Here is a 20,519-nt window from a genome sequence, read left to right as displayed (position 1 = left end):
TTAGTGATGTTTTTCAGTCTAAGAAGGAAGAGTGGGTGTTAAGAGTTTAGTTCATCGGAATCAGCAATTCCTAGTACAGACCAGTGTCAGTAGCTAAAGGAAAAAAAAAAAAAGATCATTATGAATGGGGTGGGGTAGGAACCATGCTCCAACATGCAGCACTATGAGAAGAGGGGGACAGGCGTGGGGGTTTTCATGACACACATGCTGATAGGGGGAGATGGGAAGTCCCATTTACAGACGAGTCCTCAGGAGCTGACACACAAAACCGTGGCTCTGTGAAGTCAATGGAAGCCATGCAGGTACCCAAGATTCAATACATAGTCACACAGAGACTATTAGAGCTAGCAGCAGTAAACTAGCTCTTGCCATGCTAATCTACCCTCTGCTCTGCAGGCCCAGGAGCCAGGTGACCAGAGAGAATGGTGGTGTCCCTGTTTTAACCTCCCTTCTTTGTTCAGGGTTGTTATTGGGCTAGTAAATATTCACTCAGCTGAACTGAAAAGTAGATGGGACATCTGACCCACGTGAAGGCTGATCCCAGGCAATGTGGGGCAGATAGACAGAGGGACATTAGATTTAATCAGTTGCTGGGTGTGCTACCGACTGACTGTGTCTTTTAGCTCATTGAACCCTTTCAGCCTCAGGTCCAATTCACTTTAACAACCATGGAGAAGAACATGTTAACTCAACTCGATTTCCCTCTCCTGTAAATCTCATTTGCTCTGGCTCCTCCATTCTCCAAAAAATTATTATTAAAGGCCCTTTCCTCTGCTGGTGACTGAAGTCTTCTGTCTATGCGTTATAGATGGGCAGGACAGGATTCACTACAGATGAAAAAGGGGAGTGGTGAGGGATGAACAGAGTTTTGGAAGTCCATGGGGGTATTGAGTGAATCTATTTATTTATTTTCTACTGGACAACAAGTAATTGACAGCCAAGATCAGCCCAAAGGTGTAATCCTAGGGCAACTACAGGAAACATCTCCCAACATCTCTTGGCTTGTTTCCATGTCTTAGAGAAGTCTCTTCAGGAGCACACAAATTTCTATCTTGCTAATGCTGTGCTTTGTTTCATTCTTAATTGTAGCAATGCACAGAACTGGCCCAATTGTTTCTTAAAAAAACAAAATTAATAAATGAAATAAGTTTTAAAATTCAACATCCTGCTCACACTTTAAGAAATATAAAACCACCACATATTTAAGGTGAGATTTGAGTTCAACAGATCTAAAACTCACACCATTCTCTTCTCTAAGATCAAGATAAGATTTTTTTTTTGTCGGTCATGGGCCTGAAATCTGGGCCTGGATGCTGTCCCTGAGCTCTTCAGCTCAAGGCAAGCACTCTACCACTGAGCCACCTTCCCAGCCTTAAGATAATAATTTTTAAAGGATATGTCAGAATCATTATTGTGGATTGTATCACATTAGATTTTTTAAAACTTTATTTAAAATTTATTTAATTACAGAGGTGTTACAGTTACATGAGTAAGGCAATGAGTACATTTCTTGTTTTGTGCTGGTCTTGGGGCCTGAACTAGAACCTGGGCACTGTCCCTGAGCTTTTTTGCTTAAGGCTAATTCCCTACCACTTGAGCCACAGCTCTCCTTCTGGCCTTTTTGGTGATTAATTGGAGATAAAGAGTCTCATGGATTTTCTTACTCTGGCTGCCTTCAAACTTCTATCTCAGATTTTGGCCACCTGAGTAGCTGGGATTATAGGAGTGAGCCACTAGCACCTAGCGAGATATTGTCCTGTTTGGGGGAATATTCCCACTTTTGTTTTCTACAATGTCAAAACTAGACAGCTCCTTTTTGGAAATGAGAGCATCTCCTATGCAAATCTGGGAGTCTGGCTGTAAATGGGACTAAATTAACGTGCAGTTGCCATACCTACAAAAAAAAAGGGGAAGTCTTTGTGACAGGCAATGGGAGGTGAAGAGAGGGGAAACACACAGGCTAACACACGTGAGGCGCGTGACCATGACATGGAACAGACCAGGAACAAAGAACATGCAAGACAAGCGTTGATGGTTTTGTCTGTGTGGATGTCGCCCAATCAGTTCTGAGAGAAGTGGGACCCCGGCATGCACGGGCACACTGGGTGGTTATTGGGGTTAGTTCTGTTTTTGTGATCAGTGCAGCCTGTGTGTGTCTCAGGGTATGATGCCAAGTACAACTTTCCAGTTAGGAGCGAATGGAATGTGTATGATTCCCAGGGCAGGTTCTAGAATAGGTGTTTGATTTTAGTGAGAGAAGCCATGAGTAGAGAGAGGCCTCCTTCTTCTCTCTCTCTCTCTCTCGATGGTACGCGAGAGATGTTTGAACAAGGTTGTGACAGGCACAATATTAACTAATTATTTTGTCACTGCTTTGTGCTTAATTAGACTATAATTTCATTTCCTTTGCTACAAGGGTCAATCACGATTCTTGATTACTCTGAAATTCCAGTCATGGTAATTGCCAAGTGACTGCTGCTTGATTTGTGCCCCCACTGCCTGGATGAGGCTCCCTCTTGAAGAGTGGCACCTTACAAGCAATCACAGCCACGCAGCTCTTAGCTAAATTCTTATTTCCGAGAAAGTCTTCAATTTGCATGAATTTTGTAATGTGCTTTCATTGGTTCAATACAAATACCTTTGCCAGGGATATCATTCTTTCTGTAGCATTTCCATCGCAAACATGTTCGTGGAATGGTGACCCATTTTTAGGACCACTGTGGTTTTAGAGAGCTATTTGGGTATAAAGATAAACAACTGCCATAAGGCTTGTTTATTTTTCATAACTCTCTGGGGAAAATTCAGGTTTACACACCATGCGGTGGTGAATGTGGCTTTATGGTAGAGAGCAGTGGGTGTAACCAGGTTTCTTGGAAACAAAGGGCTGTCATGTCATCTAATGGCCACGTCAAAGTTGTATGAAACGGTGAATTCTGGATGTGAATTGAGAATAAGAGGAAATCTCTCCAATGGCTTCACTTTGAATATTGGAAAGAGAGAGAAATGAGTGAGCCCTGGGTGCCAGGTTATGGTCCCAGGCTTACTTCACTTATCAGAACAAAGACTTTTACCTTCTGTTCACCAGCGTGGACGACATCATCAGCACCATGCAAGCCACATGACAAAGTCACATGATACGCACGCACATGATTGGTTGAAAGGAAAGTGGAGGAGGTCACATGGAAAATACAAAAAAATTAAAAACTGATGTAAACAATGAGCAGGGAGAAAAAATCAACAACAAAATCACAGACTAAATAAAAGGAGAAATCAAATTAAATTAGCAGCATATATAGGAAACACATTGGGAGGACAGTAAAAAAAAAAAAAATCCCGGAAATTGAATAATAAATCAAGAGCACTTGGTTAACCACACCAATAAGCATTAGCTACCACTGCAACAACATTGCACATTAAATTAATTATTAACATCAAGGAGTGTAAACCCTTGTTTTGAAATGGGGAGGTCTTTCTCTCAGGACTCCTGTCAAAGTCAATCCTGGAGAAAGTCAAGGAAAAAGAGGGGGGGGAAGGGAGGGAATGGGAGAGAGAGAGAGAGGGAGGAAGGGAGGGAGGGGAAGAGAGAGAGGAGGGGGAGGATTGTTATTCACAAATTCCAGAAATATCTCAGCATCTTTGGGAAGCAAGGACGGTGAAACAGGCCATGGATCACCAAGTAAAAGTCCTGAGATTTTGAACCCTGAAAGAACAAAGGATTGCATTAAATCAAGGAACGTCATCTCACGTTTCCACTAGTGAAGCCAGGAGATGGAAGCTGAGCTGCAGGAAGCCGGATGGATGCAGCCCAAGGGAGGTGGACTTGGAGGCGCTCACCTCACTTCACCACATCCACAATGCTCTTGGCTTTGGTGGGGCTCCCCAAAGCCAAGACACACACACAAAGGACAAGGCCGGTGCTGCCTGGGAGGTAGGCTCCTTTTGGTGGTTGACATAATGATCTGTTGACCCTGAAAGGCAAAAAAGGAGTCTCTGGCCCAACAAACTGATGGTCTGTCATGAAACAAACACTTGGAGGTTTGAAGCGATAGCCCCGGATGTGTGGCTGCATTTGAAATTTACAGTGTGGAAAAAAACAGTAATGTTCCTGCTTGCATCTGTCCTATGTTGTTCTTGGACCTTTCTTCTGTGCTATATTCCCAGTTGAAATGGAATGACCCTGACTGCTTAGCGAGGGTATTAGGTTTTTCCAGCTTAACTTTCACAGGCCTATTGGGGGCTTTGGCAAATAAAGCTTAGAGAAAAGGGCAAAGAAGGGAGGTAGAAAGTAGTCTTTCTGCCCAAAGCATGCTGCTGATTAAAAATAGAAACGTTTCAGCCAAGTGACATATCCCCTTGTCGCTATGAGCTAACAGAACCAAAGCTCCTCATTCTCCGTTCAAGCATGCGCGGCTGAGGTGATAGATGGTTGAGCACTTTCTCTTGGTGTTTTATTTGGGGATACCTCTATTCCCTCTGATCATAAGTAGAGCGACACACACACACACACACACACACACACACACACACACACGGAAAGGTAGGAGATACTATTCCATACTTTCAACCCTGAGAATGTGACTTGGCATGACTTTCCTCACAGCAGCTTTGCTATTCACATGTGTGGTATGCGTGTTTCATGCTGTCTGGTTGCTGAAGAACATGCTCATATTAAATGTGGGCTCCTGCTCTATTGTGAGTAACTCTCCTTTATCTCAATATCAGTGAGGCCTTATGGTTGAAAACCAGACAGGCTATGAAGCTTTTCCCTTGGATGTCACCACATTTCACCTGGGGTCAGAAAGTTCTGGTGCTTAACAATTAAACACTCATCATTCCTCCTTCGGGACAAATATGGAATTAAGACCGTGTTTTACTGACACACGCGACCATGCGGCACAGAGACACACAGTCATGCAGATTCATCATGTAGTTTTCTCCCATTGTGTGAGATACACACTGTAGCACAGGCTACACAAGGACAAAAGGGACCCCAAACAAGAAAGGGCGTTGTTAGCTGCACTGCTTTGCCAAATGCAACAGTAAAATAAAACGAATCCAGACCATATCTGAATTAAACGCGGGCAAGCTTGCCGTCACCTGCGCTGCTCTGCTCACAAAATGAAACCTCAAAAGCATCTGGGATTAACATTCCTTGCAACACACACACACACACACACACACACACACACTGCCAAGAAAGCAAACCCTTAGCTGTGTTCTGCAGGAGAAAAAGGAACATTTCATCCAACATTCAGAACCAGAAATCTCTTTTCTCCCTTGTTTAATTATGCATCAGAAGCTGGGCTTTCTGCTTCTTGCCTTCTCACTCTGACTGCTTGTCCGTGGGATACGTGTCGTTTGTGCTCTACACCCAGAGATATTATAAAATCTGAAAGCCCCACCCAGCTTTAGCTCCTGAACACTACACATGTCTACACATAGTCCTATGGCTGACCTGGCTTCACTAGACTGTTGTAAATACCAGCCAATAATGGGTGATGGTCTATACTTAAGTGTCAGGTGTCCATGATGGGAAAAAACCGTATCATCTGAGTTTTGAGTCTGTTGTCAAGAACAGAACTCCAGTTCTTTATCTTGACTTTAAACTAAGAACAAGCCTGGGCTAGGTGTCTTTGGTCTATCACGGTTGCTTGCTTGCTTCCTTCCTTCCTTCCTTTCTTCTCCCTCTCACCTTCCCTCCCTTTCTTTTTCTTATACCACCCGAGCCATACTTCTACTTCCAATTTTTTTCTGGTTTATTGGAGATAAGAAAGAATCTCTCTTAAATTTACCTGCCCAGGCTGGCTTCCTGGATTCTTGGATCTCAGCCTCCCCAGAAGGTAGGATAACAGGTGTGAGCCACCAGTGCCCAGCTGGCATACCACATTTCCAGCACTGAGAAAACCTGAAGGGCCCCTGCCTGCATGTTCTCTGAGTACTCTGATACAAAGGCAAGCGTGCTTTCGAAGGCAGCCACTCCTCGCTTCTCCACATCACCCCTAGCATATGTGGAGCAGCCATTTCTTATTTCTTCCTTTGTGCCGAGTTGTTTTGCAACTCTACATAAGTGTGAGTGCGTGTGCATGTGTGTTGTGTACATGCATGCATGTGTGTTCAGTGTGATTTTCCTGGTCTTCTCTATTTTGTAACATGAGCCTCAATTTGGAAAGGTCTCCTGTGAACTGAGTATTCTAGAAATAATCCCCCCTGATCTGTTGAGGATGACTAGTTTGCTCTCTTGGCCAAGCAGATAGCATGCATAGGAAACCACGCTGGGCTAGGAGCCTGCATGCATTCACAACTGTTGCTTCTCATGAAAGAGAAAACATGGGGCTGTGTTTCCACCCGGAAGTCTACAACAAACAGCCATCAGAGGTAGCTTCTCAGCGATGTACTCACTAGACAGCTCTGCAGTTGTAAGGGCAGGAAGAGGCCAGGTTGCTATGGAAACATGAAGGGCAGAAAGGGCAAAGAAAGGTGAAAGAGGGAAGGGAGACAAACTCAAATCTGTACGCATGTGCGTATGCATCTATATATTTTATATGAGCATCATGAGAAAGAAAAGACATGAGATGGTGAAGCTTCCTTCTTCCCTGATTTATCAATATTAATATAAGTATTTTAAAGAGATCTTCAGAGATTTTTTTTACTGACAAATGACACTCACACAGCAAGTGATAATATATGCCCCCCAATTACTAGCATTTACTATATGTATATGTGTATATATATATCAAATTTAATTGTTAATTCTCACAAATATATGTATACACAGATATGCAGAATCTATCCTTTATTTTAGGGATGAGAGATCTAAGACTGAAGGCGACATGGAATTGCATAGGAAGAATAGACGTGCTGGGATTTGAACCCAGTCAGTCTGGTCCAAAGCCTGAGCTCTTTTTTGCTAAAGAGGAGTGGTATGATGGGGGATATTTCTGAGTCATAAACATGGCATTTGGACTTGGGGCTTGAGTGTCCTGAAGTGGAGGGGGAGGAGACAGAGGCTTGGGCTGTACTAAGCACAGTGCTAGCCGGCAGGACCACCCTGCCTGCATACTCTCTGTGTGTGCCTCTCTGAGCCACTGTTGGCATTCCAGCCCACGCATGCTCAAATGCTGTCTAACTTTGCTTTATTTTTTCCCTCTAGAAAACTAGGTTCAAATGCCAAAGGGCAGCAGGCCTGGTGTGCTTTCTTCTTTGGATGATTCAAGGCAATCAAAAGACAGGGCAGGAAAGAAATGACTGGAAATCAGCCAGCCTCTGCCAGGTTGAAGAAGCCAGAGCATGACTGGTCTCTATTCCCACTGGGTCAGTGGTACTGATCCAGGGTGAACAAGGCTTACCAATTTGAAAAAAAAAATGCTTGTGAAGTTTGCTGTTTTCTTGATGGGGGTGCATGCTGAGTAAGCGCTTATTCGATTTTTAGAGAGGAGAAAAGCAAACCTCCCTTGCAAAAGGTTAAATAATTTGTGGAGGCCACGACTGCCAAGAACATCTGTAAGCAGACACTTTATTTTCCTAGGAATATTTACAAGAAATGTATGTGTTTACGGAGAAAGTGCAAGCTACGGGCCTCACTACCTAATGTCAATGTTGGAAATCCAACTGCGCCAATTAAAAGAAAGGGTGAAAAACCTAACACCTCAAAAGCATTTTGTATGACCCTAAAGAGCAGATATGTGTATATATATATATATATATATATATATATATATATACATATATATATATATATATATATATTTTCTGTAGTAAATTCCTTGAGCTTCTCCAAATATCAAATTCTAGCCCATGAGAAATCGTGGGGATGGCTGGCCTCGGCAAATCCAGGGAGGCTGTCGGCAGGGCTCTCCTGTTGACTCCTCTGAATCTGACAGGCCCTGTGCCTATTGCTCTTTTCCTTGGCTTCTCTAAAGTCTCAGTGATTCTCCTGGTAAAAGAGTTAACATTAGGCCAACAAACTGTAGCTGGTGGCAAGCAACCTGCAGAGAGACAGATGAACAAAATGATACTCACTAGCTGGCGAAGATAATGGAACAAAGGTAGAAGAGCCAGCAGGAGCCACTGAAGAAAGAAAAATGAAGATTAAAAAAGGGGGGAGGGAATTGAGGGGAGAGAAACAGATCGAGAAGGCACATGGATACTGAAGAAATAGAAATAGCGGTATTGGGAATGACAGTAGTCGAAGCTGATGCAAGTTCGAATTAGGAAGAGAAACTTCATGCATGGAACAGGTGGCCCGCAGACCAGCACAGGGCACAGTTCTCTTTTTAACTTCAAACCAGGAGTCTGAGCATCTGCCAAGCCTACTGTTCAGGTAAGGGAATGGGCCAGGAACAGCTGCACGGCCTTAAATGCTGGCTGAAAATGAACAACTAATTCGGCAGGACCAGCTGGCTCCATAGGATCAGAGGGACAGCAAGAAAGGGAATCTGATGGTCCTCAGCAGAGAGGATTAAAATAAAAGACCAGTTTTCATGTCCTATTCTTTGTATGTGTCTATAGTAGGCACATGTTTATATCCATGGTGCACATGTATAGCAAAACATACATGCCTTGCTCAGCTCTGTTCTTAATAACTAAATGAAATGGAATAAACCTATTCTTAATGACTGGGTGAGGTCTGTGATCACGTGTTATGAGAAGCTGTCCCTGGCTTGTTTGTATATGAAAGATACAGCTGCCCTCCAGCATGCTCCCTATAGAATAAGACTCTTTGGAAGTTGCTGTGGCACAGAATGCATACACTGTTCCTACCATTCTTTCTCTCCTGCAGGAAAAGTACATGAAAAAGAGGGAGGGATAATCAAGTTACACTAAGCATCTTTCTGCATGGAGGGTGTTAGACATTGCATACTTGGAGAGACATGGATACTTGACGGATCTTTTCTTTTCCACTGGCAACGTCCCTTTGGAGAACTAGATGAAAATTTGGAAAACACCAACCTCTTTCCAACATCACTTTAGTATGGCTTGGTGATTCCATACTTCCAAGGTGTAGGTATCTGCTTAAACCCTCAGGGTACAATGTCACTGGAATCAGAGTAAACAGGATACTAAACTGTCGTGATCAGACAGCCTGATTCATTCTGGTAAAGTCCTCTTTCTCCCTCTCTCTCTGTCTCTCTCTCTCCCTCTCATAAGTTGGCTTGGATTGTTTGCATAATTCATTCATACTGTTCTAGAAAAAGGGTAGAAGTTTCTGTGTTTTAATCACATATAATACATCTAAAGTATACTTTCATATGCCACATAGTGGACCCCATTTAGAAACAAAAAATGTCAGGGTACCTCTTTTTTTTTTTAAAAGTAGAGACTATGTACTCTCTGTATCTGGAAAGAACTGATCTATTTTGCTGTACAGAAGCAAATGAAGATGTAACTTTCAGGCTTTGAAATTCTACAGGTGTATGGTTCAAATAGGGGGATAGATAAAATTATGTAGTTAAGTTGTAAATAGTTCCAAGGGAAGAGCCCCTCTCAAGGCAAAATGAAGCTATGAGCTTAGCACTGGAGGGTCTTGACAGCATGTAGGCATTTGGCTTAAACAATGTGAATCAGCAACATTTCCCCAGGTTAGAGTTTATCTGGGTTTTAGAAGCACAGCTCCCTCATTCCGTTCATGCACACACAGGAAGAACACACAAAGGAACCTCCAAACAGGTAAGCCATGCACGCGTACAAGTGGGGGTCCTTGAGTTATTTGTGACTGCTGCTGGTTTGACCTGCTTTGATAAGCCTATGTTATTATATGGGGAGAGGGGGAGTCAATTAAGTAACCCAGAGAGAAACCTCCCTTTATTAAGACTACCCCAATAACACTTCCCGACTCAGGGTCTTGCGGACAACACCTCTCTGTCTGGCATGTAACACCTGCTGGCCATGTGTTTGCATCTTTCCCTGGGGGACGAGGGTCAACTCAGGGGGAAACTCCAGGGTGAGCCCACAGATCTACAGGATAAGGTGCTCAGCACCATTGGTTCCCAGGCTTGATTCAAACACAAAGCTCAACAGAAGGGTGATGTGTTCACCTGAGCTCAGACATACTCTGAACCTTCTTTTTTTTTTTCCATCATGGGGGTTGAACTCTGGGCCTGGGCGCTGTCCCTCAGCTCTTCAGCTCTACCACTTGAGCCACAGTGCCACTTCCGGTTTTCTGGTGGTTACTTGGAGATAAGGGTTTCACGGACTTTCCTGCCTGGCCTGGCTTTGAACTGCGACCCTTAGATCTCAGCCTCCTGAGTAGCTAGGATTACAGGTGTGAACCACTGGCGCCTGACTACACTCTGAGCCTTCTGAGGAATGGGAGGAAAACACCGAGAAGGGCTTTCCTCACTACCTACTGTGAAGAGGCTGCCTGTGTCACAGCAGTGTGGCACACTGGCATCATCCTTCTAGGGGTGGCCCTTCTAAGGACAGGTCTGGGCATCAGGAGACCAGCCCTGAGCAAGTCCCTCCAGGCAGTAACTCAGGAAAGCTTAGGAGAGACCATAGTCAAGTTCTCCTACATGAGGTAATGTTCCCACATTTTTACTGCCTCATCCCTGCCAACACTGTGGGACAAAGGTACATTCGACTCCAAGACCGTGTGTGTGTGTGTGTGTGTGTGTGTGTGTGTGTGTGTGTGTGTGTGTGTGTGTGTGTGTGTGTATGTGTGTGTGTGTGTATGTGTGTGTGTGTGTACTGATAGTGAGGTATGAACTCAGAACCTCATGCTCTTGCTTGGCTTCTTTGCCCAAGGATGGCACACTACCACTTGAGCCACATCCACACTTCTAGCTTTTTGATAGTTAATTGGACAGAAGGGTGTCATGGACTTTTCTTCCCTGGCTTTGAATCATGGTCCTCATATCTCAGCCTCCTGAGTAGAAAGGCTTTAAATACAACTTTATCATGATTGAGAACAACTTATTGTGCCACATTCATGATCACATTCATGATCTATGTGGATGCTACTAGGAATCTCAGCTCATGATGCACCTTCATACTCTTAGACAAAGGTTGTTCTCTCTTTTTGAAAAATGACTGTGCCAGTCCTGGGGCTTGAACTCAGTGCCTGGATGCTATCCCTGACTGAATTTTTTGCTCAAGGCTAGCACTCTACCACTTGAACCACAGCTGCACTTCCAGCTTTTTTGGTGGTTAGTTGGAGAGTCTCATGGATTTTCTTGCCTGGGCTGGGTTTGGATGGTGATCCTCAGATCTCAGCCTCCTGAGTAGTTAGGATCACATCTACTACACCAGGATCACACTAGCCACCAGCACTAGGCTCAAAGGTGGTGGGGTTTTTTTTGCTTCTTTTTTTTTTAAGTAAAACTAAAGCAAACAATTAAAGCAAACATTTTAAAGTCCTGACTTTAAAAGCAGCCTCTGCTATATGAAGAAAACATCTCAACTTTATATAAAGGCCTGGTCTGGCAGAGCCTGAAGATGTGTCAGACTCCAGCTCCAGGCACTGGGGAGATAACCAGCAGTGGGTCTCAGCCCAGCCTTCCTCTTTTTCATATAGCAAAGCCAGCATCTACTTGTGGATCACCTCTCAAAGAGAAAGAACTTGAAAACTCTGTTAGGGATTACTAGAAGAATCTAGAAGGAAGGAGCTGTTCCTCCTGGGCTCCTGTGGGGGCACAGCTGCCAGCCAAGAATAGGCTGTCAGTCCTATAGCTACATGCTCTCCTTCCCGCCCTGCACCTGCCACTCTGCCACCATCTTGAGTTAGTACTTTCAGACGTCAACTTGGCTGAGGTAGATTTTATCTAGCTCAAAAAAAAAAATCTCAGAACACCCACACTTTGTTAACTTGGTTTTTGCTGTTGTTGCAGTATTTCAGAATACATTTCAACAGGGAAGTTTTCCTGAATGCCTTTCTTTCTGGGTCTATCTGGGTGACACTTGGCTCCACTCCACTTTGTGCTCAGTTTAGGAAGGAGGAGCCAGGTCTCTGTGAAGGAAAGTTTGGGGAGTCTGTGTGTAGACTGAGGCATCAGATAACAGTTCTACTTCCTACAGCAACAGGTCCATTCTGTGTACGCCTTGTTTCCTGTGTCCTGCATGTGTAGCCTGCATAAGTAGCGTGTCATTTCCATGGGAATTCTCTCCCTCTCTATGTGAGACCAGCAGAGTTGTAAAGTTAGCAGATCAGTTTGTTCCAAACACAGAAACACATGTTACAAGTTATCTACTGCTAACAAACAGAGATGACTGGAACTGAAGGTTTAAACCCTGAACAGTTTCCTGCCGGACAAGCTTCATGGTGCACTTTTTACCCTGGCAGCTGCCACAAGGGGCCTCCCCAGCCAGTCTTGCTATTCCCCTCTAACTACCCACCGACAGACAGAAACACAGGGAAGCAACTGCGTTCTAGACTTTTCTATCCTAAAAGCAAAATGTGGAAATTTCTTTCAGGTTCTTTTCTGCTTGAAGGCAGACCAGGAATCCACAGCTAGCTCTCTGGTATCTTGGCTAAAGGTAAGGAAGTGCTGTAGCGTGTTACTCAGGAACCATCTGCACAGTCCACCATGCTTGGCTCAGCAAACATAATCTTTGCCACAGGGTAATCATCACACGCAAAAATTAATAAATAGACAATTTCAAAACACACGGAAGTTGCATGCTCTAAAACAACAAGTGTTAGCCTCTCGGAGGAACCTACAGATGTTAACAAGGGCACAACTAGACTAAGGTCAGTGTGGTTAGGGCCTAGACAGCACCATCTATGTCAGCCTCTAGGGGACAAAAAAAGGGGACCAGAACTAAATTAAGAACTAGAACTAGCAGATGTTAAGGCTATGGAGACAGGTAATGAGGTATGAAGAGGCACTTACGTGAAGGAGGGCTATCTGCATTTTCCATGGTTGGAACACAGACGAAAAGAAAAGCCAAGAGACAGACCCAAGGGGTAGGGGAGGGGGGGAGAAAAAAATAAGATGTAAAAGAAATGAACAGAACCTGCAGAGCACATGGAGCTGGAAAGGCAAATTATCAAATTACGTCTAATCCAGAAAGAGGCAATCAATCCCTGCAGAAGGAAGACGAGATGGGCTATTCTACTTCTGGGATGAGGTAAGGTGATTCCTTTGCAGCTCCCTGGCTCAGAAGGCCAGCAAGCAAAGGATTCTCTCATGCATGTTAAATCCAGGGGCCAGGGAGAGCCCAGGAACTCTGTGGAAATCAAGGAGTCCAGGTACAGCTTTGTCTTCATCCAGACAGACTCAGGAGCCTCTCAGGACAGAAACTCTGGTGGGTAGAAGGACATGGCCAGGGCAGGGCTTATCTAGTGCTGCGAAAAGCAAGGGCAAAAGCTGGGCAGGCATGGGTTAAAGAAAGAGAGGATGGTAAGGGGAAACAAAGGCAGCCCTGAGCAGCACCAGGGAGAAGCAGCTCTCTGGAGAGAGAGATAGCCCATGAGGCAGGTAAACCGAATGCTCCGGTGGGGGGTGCTTGGAGGGGGGTGGTGGAAGAGGGAGCCAAACATGTCCAAGGCCAAGGCTGTCCTCTTCCCTTTTAAATGCTGGGAAGTCTGTTCCTGCACACGTATCTTACAGTAATCTGTTTTCCTATGTTATGCCCGCCAGGACTTAGATGAATTGTCATCGTCTCTATCTTCTCCCTTCAAGGCACAGGATGCTCGGTATATAGGTAGTAATTCTCTCGAATCCCTCCAACTCACCTGCTGGCTTTATTCACTCTCTCTTCAATACAATGTCAGAGGGAACACCCCCTGGATGTTATTAGCCTCCCCAACCCCTTTAAGAAAGACAGGGTAAGAGGACTGTGTGTTAGCCATCCCTGAGAGCCAAGTGGGCTAAGTGGGCAATCATGAGCACAGGGACCTGAAAGACCAAAAGCTGTCTTCTGAGCCACAACTGGGCCAGCTCAGGGTCCTGGCTACGCACAAGAAGAGCAGAGGTGAGAGGGAGAGGCAGGGCAGCTGGCTTTACTTACGGACTGGCTGTGTCTTGAACTCAGAGGCTGTGCTGATCTCACCCAGCCCCTTGCCGTTGAGGGCTGCCAATCGCACAGCGTAGGATGTCTCAGGCTTCAGGCCCACGATGGTGACAACACCCTCCATGTTGGCTGTTGTGAAAATATAGGACGGATCACAAAGGGTGGAAGCGTACTGATGAAATGCTGCTGTGGAAAATAGTGTAGCGGTACCATTATCTGGCCTAGCAATTCCACCTCCAGGTACACACACACACACACACACACACACACACACACACACACACACACACACACACACACACACACACACACACACACACACACACACACACACACACACACACACACACACACACACACACACCACCAGGGACTCAAGAGAGTAACTGTCCGCATTTCCAATAGCAGCATTCACCATAGCCAAGAAGCGAAAGCAAATCTAAATGTCCCACCATTGGTCAATAAACGGATCCATGAAATAAACTAAAGAGAAGCAGTGGAATACTATTCAGCCTTGAAAAGGGGATGAACACTTGACCCATGACACCATGGATGAACCCGGAGGGCATTACGTGAAATGAAATAAACTAGAGCCAAATGGACAAATATTGTACAATTCCATCTACGTAAGACACCTAAAATGATCAACTGCAGGAAGTGGAACCGTGGGTACTGGGGACCGAAGGTAGGTGAGGAAATAGGGAGCTATTATTTCAAGGGCAAAGAGGTTTGGTTTGGGATGACAGGAAAGTTCTAGGGGACAGATAGGAGCGATGGCTGTGTTTTACGCTAATGAGTTTTAATGCTACAACTTAAAAATGGTAAGATGTAAAGCTTATGTATGTTTTACAACAATAAAAAAGCATAACAACCCTAGAAGCAATTTTAGGATAAAAAGAAAACCATAAGCCAGGAAAATGTCACAACTTGAGTATGAGAAAGGATGGTTTTCCTCTGTCTCTGGTCCTGATTACATAGCAGCTCTTCTTAGTCCCTCCCTCCCTCCAGCTGTCCAGGAGTGGAATGATCCATGGAGGTTTCACTGCAGACAAAGTCTCAGGAAGATTGCTTGAGACCTGGCTCTGGATGGCTGAGAGACCCGTATTCCTGCCAGTTCCTGAGTCCACCCTAGTTCCCCCATACCAGACAAGGGCTACACTATAAGAACACAACATTGAGTTACCACAGTGAAATCCCAAAGAAGGAGTCAGATATAGATCTATCTGTTGTCTGCTGCTCTGGGTTCAGATCTTCCAATTGCAGTAAAATCTAGAAGACCTTTTCAGAATCTTTAACTTGAAAGATATCTCAGGATTGCCTTTAGAGAAGATTTTCCCTCATCACCACTTGTTTATTTGGTTCCTGTCATAATTACATGGCAGCTCCTGGGTACAGATACCCAGGCAGGACTGGCGAGGCATTACAGGTAACAGATAGGGCCACAGCAAGAGTAACCTGTACTCATCTGGCTGTGTTCAGCATCTACGCGGGGCTTCTGCTTAGCACACGGTGGAGAATAGGATGTCAATACCAGCAGAAGAAGGACAATAGCTCTCCATCAAGATCTGACTGTGGTCTTAATTCTTTAGCGACTCAGATGGGGGTGGCAGATGGTGACATCTCTCAAGTTGCAGAGCCATGTCACCAGACTCCAACAGGAAGCTGAGATGCTGAATGCTGAGCGTGAGTGTACTCCCTCAATACCAAGGACCAAGGTGATCAGTCCTCCAGGGGACCCTCTCCCTTCCCCACTCACCTTCCTTGGCATCGTACCACTTGAAGTGCCACACTTCTTCACCCAGCGCTCTCCACTCAGCCTTGTATTTGAGGATGGGGACTCCACCCGTGGCCTCTGGCTCATCAAACTGCACCTGTGCTGTACTGGAGTATGGTTCCACTCCATCGATGGAGGGTGAAGATGGGGTGTCTGTGTGGAAAATACAAAGAAACCCAGATGAACAGCACTTCTTCTTCTTATTTTTATTTGGTGCTGGTCCTACTGCTTGAACTCAGGACCTGGGTGATGTCCCTGAGCTTCTTTGGCTCAAGGCTAGCACTCTACCAGTTGAGCCACAGCTCCACTTCTGGCTCTTTTGGTAGTTTATTGGAGATAAGCAATCATCTCAGACTTTCCTTCCCCAGGCTGGCTTCGAACTGTGATCCTCAGATCTCAGCCTTCTTAGCAGTCAGGATGATAGGCATTAGCCATTAGCACCCAGCTAAGCAGTACATTGAATCACAAAACATATTTCTCTCATTTCTGTGCATTCTTGGGATTCCTGTTATCTGTCTTCTGTCCTCCTGGCCCATTTCCCCACCTGATCCTCTCCCTGATTCATCTCATGCTTAGATCCTCACACCTCCAAGACTCCCTGCGTTTCCTGACCATCTGGCTTGGTGGATCCTGGTGCTCTCTTCTTCCTGCAATCCTGGTACCTGTGAAGTGTCTTTGATGAGCAGCAAGGGAGGGGCGAGTGGCACTCACCTGCTTGAACAAGGATGAATTCTAAGGATTCCTGTCCAATGCGGTTCACTGCAGTACAGTTGTAGTTTCCAAAATCATTTTCAGAGTCTGGGGTCACCTTTAGAAAGAAGGAGGCAAGTCTTTTGGTTATGGATAAAGCACAAATCATTCATTCCAGTCCCACAGACAGGACCAGTAGTACAGCAGAGAAAAGCAGTTTCTTCTCCAACTAATGGGTTCCCCGGTTTAGAATGTGCCAAGGAAGCGAGAGAGAAGATGTGAGTGGCACTCAAAAGCTTATCCAGCTAGGCATCTGTGGCTCACGCCTGTAATCCTAGCTACTCAGGAGGCTGAGACTGAGGACTGTGGTTCAAAGCCAGCCCAGGCAGGTAAGTCTATAAGAGTCTTATTGCCAATTAACCACCAAAAACCCCCCACAAAAACCTTGGACATAGAACTATGGCACAAGCGGAAGAGTTCCAGCCTTGAGCAAAAAAGCTAAAGGATAGCACCTAGTCCCTGAGTTCAAGCCCCAGGACCTTGTATACACATATATAAAGCCTTTTCCACCCCTCTGTACCCCCCAACCTTGACATACCTCCAGATAGCTGGCTGAGGGGGTGTTGTAGATCTTGATATTGCTATAGTTGGAGCTCGGCAGTAACTGACCATCTCGGAACCAGGAGATCGTAGCACTGGGGTAAGCAAAGACCTCGCAGGTGATGTTCACCTGGTTCCCCTCCCATGTGTACACTGCCACAGGACCCTGTAGCTTGGGGGCATCTGCAATGAGTTAGAAACAACAGCTATCAGAATGATCACCACTATTGGAGCCCTCCACATCCTGTCTCTTGGCTCTGGGGAAGCAGATGTGTCTCAAAATGGAACTGGAGGGCTGGGAATGTGCCCGAGTGGTAGCGTGCTTGCCTAGTATGCATGAAGCCCTGGGTTTGATTCCTCAATACCATAGTCACAGAAAAAGCCAGAAGTGGGGCTGTGGCTCAAGTGGTAGAGCGCTAGCCTTGAGCTGAAGAGCTCAGGGACACCGCCCAGAGTTCAAGTTCCATGACCAACTAAAAAAAAAAGGAAGTGGAGACAGGTATGTTTCAGCATTCCTGTGCGCATGTGCTGCACAGGAAGGCTCAGGATGTAAGGCCTGTAAGAAGGCCCAGGGTGGAACCTGTGGTGGTGCCTTGGGACTATGGCCGTGAGACCTCTTAGGGCCACCTGCTATAGGAACATGGCAGAGCTCCTGGGAGGTGTGTGTGTGTGTGTGTGGGAGGGGGGTGCAGTTGAGGTCTAAGCTGTGTCCTGATCCTGCCCTACTCCTCCCACACTCCCTGGAGTCTGTCCTGTTCTTCCTTACATTGCACTTCGAGGTACATGGACTGCGAGTCCTGGCCGATGGTATTGCTGGCCGTGCAGATGTACTCGCCGGCGTCCGTGTACTGGATGCTCTTTAGGGTCAGGGATGACACGCGGGCGTGGCTGCGCACCACCATGTGCCCGTCCAGAGTCTGTCAGGAGGAAAGGCACAGCGTCAGAATCAGAGTGGGGCAAAGGGCCACGGCAACGTGGGGGCTGGGAGACTAAGCTCGTCTGTGACCAGTCTCCCTCACCCCACCCCCCTTTTAAGTTAACATCTAATCTCACTTAATAGATCTCCTCCTACGGAGGCCCTGGGAACACCATGGAAACCTGGGTGTACCCAAAATGGCGTGCGTGGGGGCACTTAGGTATGTCAATTGGCCTGAACTAGGTAGGTGGGTTGGGGGGGGGGGGGCGGTGAAGGCAGGCTAGGTCTACCAAAGCTGTTTTGTTTGGGACATGTAAATGGAAACGGCAGCCCTGGCCAGCAGAAGTTCTAGCAGCAATGGCCCTGGCTCATGAGGTCTTGGGGGGAACCTTCCTTTCATCCTTTCCTTCCAGTTTCTCTACCTCCCATTCCATGGTGCATGTACGTGTACCTGGAAGTTCTAATACTCCCAATGTAGGAAACTGAGCAAGAGAAACTGACCCCCGCCCCCCCATCCTTTTCCTGAAGATGCCTCTCTTTCTTTGATGCTAATTTTTTTTTTAAAGGGAAACAATTCCACTTCAAAAATGGAAGTGTCAACAACTCCAAGTTTAGGAGCTGTTGAACAAGGGGGACCAAGAGTTCCTTCTCCAGGGACACTGGCACAGAGAGGCCTAGGCAGATCTAGGAAGATCGTCACTAACATTTCATAGTCCTGGACACTGCCATTGGCTTCCTGGGTCACTGGATGCGATCAAGAAGAGAATAAGCACACGAGCCTTAGGCACTAGGCTCTAGATTCCCTCCCCTGCTTTATCATTGTTAAGTAAAATGGCTACTGACTCCAGTAGAGTCTAGGCATGTGGCTTTAACCCAAATCCTCCAGGGGGCTGGACAGCTGAAGATTCCTGACTCCTTAGCGGCTGGGCCACTCTCTTATCTCTAGCGTATAATGTTCTGTAAAGATGGACGGGAGGGTACTCTGTATCTGGCATCTGCCACACATTGGGGTTTGGTCTTCAGAGAGTGAGAGGACCTCTGGGGTTCTGTTGCTTTGGAAGCCTGGGGCCCTGAGTCACAACACCCTGTAGCAGATAGCCTGGGAATCTCAGAAGCAAGGCAGAACTGGCCTCGTGCTGCAGTTTCACCAGCTCTGTCATAAGCAGTGCCTTTCACCCTCAAGGACAGATCTCGTCCCCATCATATATCCTACCTGGAAACTAGAATGTGCTGCCCAGCAAGGGGAGAAGAACCAAGCAAAATCATCACCACCCATTGCTGTAAGCACCTCTTCTCTCTGAGATGAACGCCCTGGTGTTCCCATTGGACCTGTAAATCTAGGAGACTGGCCAGCTCTGAGAAACTGCATCCCAAGAGATGGTACCAGTTAATGCCAGCAGCCAAGTGAGGAGCCCTAGCTAGAAGAGCCTTGAGACAGATACTTAGGATGCTGGAGACCTTGTGACTCTTCTACTTGGATACTGGCAATGCTGTCAGTCGAGCCCAGTGGCTATTTTCATATGCCAAACCCTAATCTTTACCTGTCAGTAAAGATTAAGGATATCCAGAGCATGTAGCCATCGCTGCAGGTATCTCTAAAGGGCTGGCCTGATCTACTCATCATTCTATTTTCCCAAGAACAGCAGAACGAAAGGCAGAGGAGACTTGAGATCCATCCCTGGCCTGGGCAGCCATGAGATGAACTATGATTGTTTGTGACAGACTGGATTTATCCTGGGGCTGCTGTACATGCAATCCTCAGAAAGCTCAGAGAATATTTCCACTTGGAAGAGAGATAAAAGAAGGTCAAGTAGGAAGGAGGGCATTAACAACAATACTCTGTTGGGCAAAGGATGAGCAGTCTTTACTCAGAATAATCAAGAAAATGGTTAAAGAGAAGCTCAGGAAATGGATGTAAGGACAGCCAAACTCTTTTCTTTCTTTCTTTTTCTATCTGATCTTTTCCCCCAAGTTTCTCATTTACTTCTGTTGTTAGACCAGTAGGCGGTGCTCTGTGGAGAACAAATTTGCATTTTCTGGTGGCTTGATGTAGGTTTGATAATGGAGCTAATTAGCCAGCTGCCCAGTTTGGCCTTTGAGGATATGTAGATAGACTATCTCTCTCTGAAATGTTTTACTCTTGCTTCAGGACAAAGGCAGGCTGTGCCACCCACAAGACATCCTGATCAAAAGTTATGCTGACCATGCTGGCTTCCCCAGAGGGAACAGACGAGCTCAGGGTGAGAGTGAGGAGTAAAAAGATCATTCTGACCAAGTGTTGATGGCTCCTGCCTGCAATCCTAGCTCTCAGGAGGCTGAGATCTGGAGAGAATCATGGTACGAAGCCAGCTGTAGCAGAAAAGCCCACTGCTACAATAATCAGCAAAAAAGTAAGGTTGGAGGCATGGCTCAAGTGGTAGAGTGTCCACTGAGCAAGAAAGCCAAGTGTGTATGAAGCCCTGATAAACTGTATCAGCAATAATAATGATCATAATGATGATGATGATCATACTAGCAATGATAATGGTAAATAAAGGGAAAAAAGATCATTATGGCCAAAAGATTTTTTTTTTTTAGGAAAAGGAAATA

General features: G+C 45.8%; 1 protein-coding gene across 1 annotated transcript in view; it reads right to left on the bottom strand.

Moving 5' to 3' along the window:
• Ncam1 (neural cell adhesion molecule 1) overlaps positions 1–20,519 on the bottom strand; it is a 248,608-nt gene that overhangs the window by 25,711 nt on the left and 202,378 nt on the right. The window contains exons 9-13 of the mRNA XM_042682882.1: positions 17,781–17,931; positions 17,013–17,197; positions 16,436–16,532; positions 15,707–15,877; positions 13,948–14,079 (exon numbers count right to left, since the gene is read on the bottom strand). Coding sequence (XP_042538816.1) covers positions 13,948–14,079; positions 15,707–15,877; positions 16,436–16,532; positions 17,013–17,197; positions 17,781–17,931 — 736 coding nt within the window. The remainder of the gene's footprint in view (positions 1–13,947; positions 14,080–15,706; positions 15,878–16,435; positions 16,533–17,012; positions 17,198–17,780; positions 17,932–20,519) is intronic.

Source organism: Dipodomys spectabilis, unplaced genomic scaffold, assembly GCF_019054845.1.
Source record: "Dipodomys spectabilis isolate Male_0828 unplaced genomic scaffold, ASM1905484v1 ptg000076l, whole genome shotgun sequence".
NCBI classification, from domain to species: Eukaryota; Metazoa; Chordata; class Mammalia; order Rodentia; family Heteromyidae; genus Dipodomys; species Dipodomys spectabilis.
The sequence above is the reverse complement of the archived record's forward strand: the minus strand, read 5'-3'. Positions and strand labels throughout refer to the sequence as shown.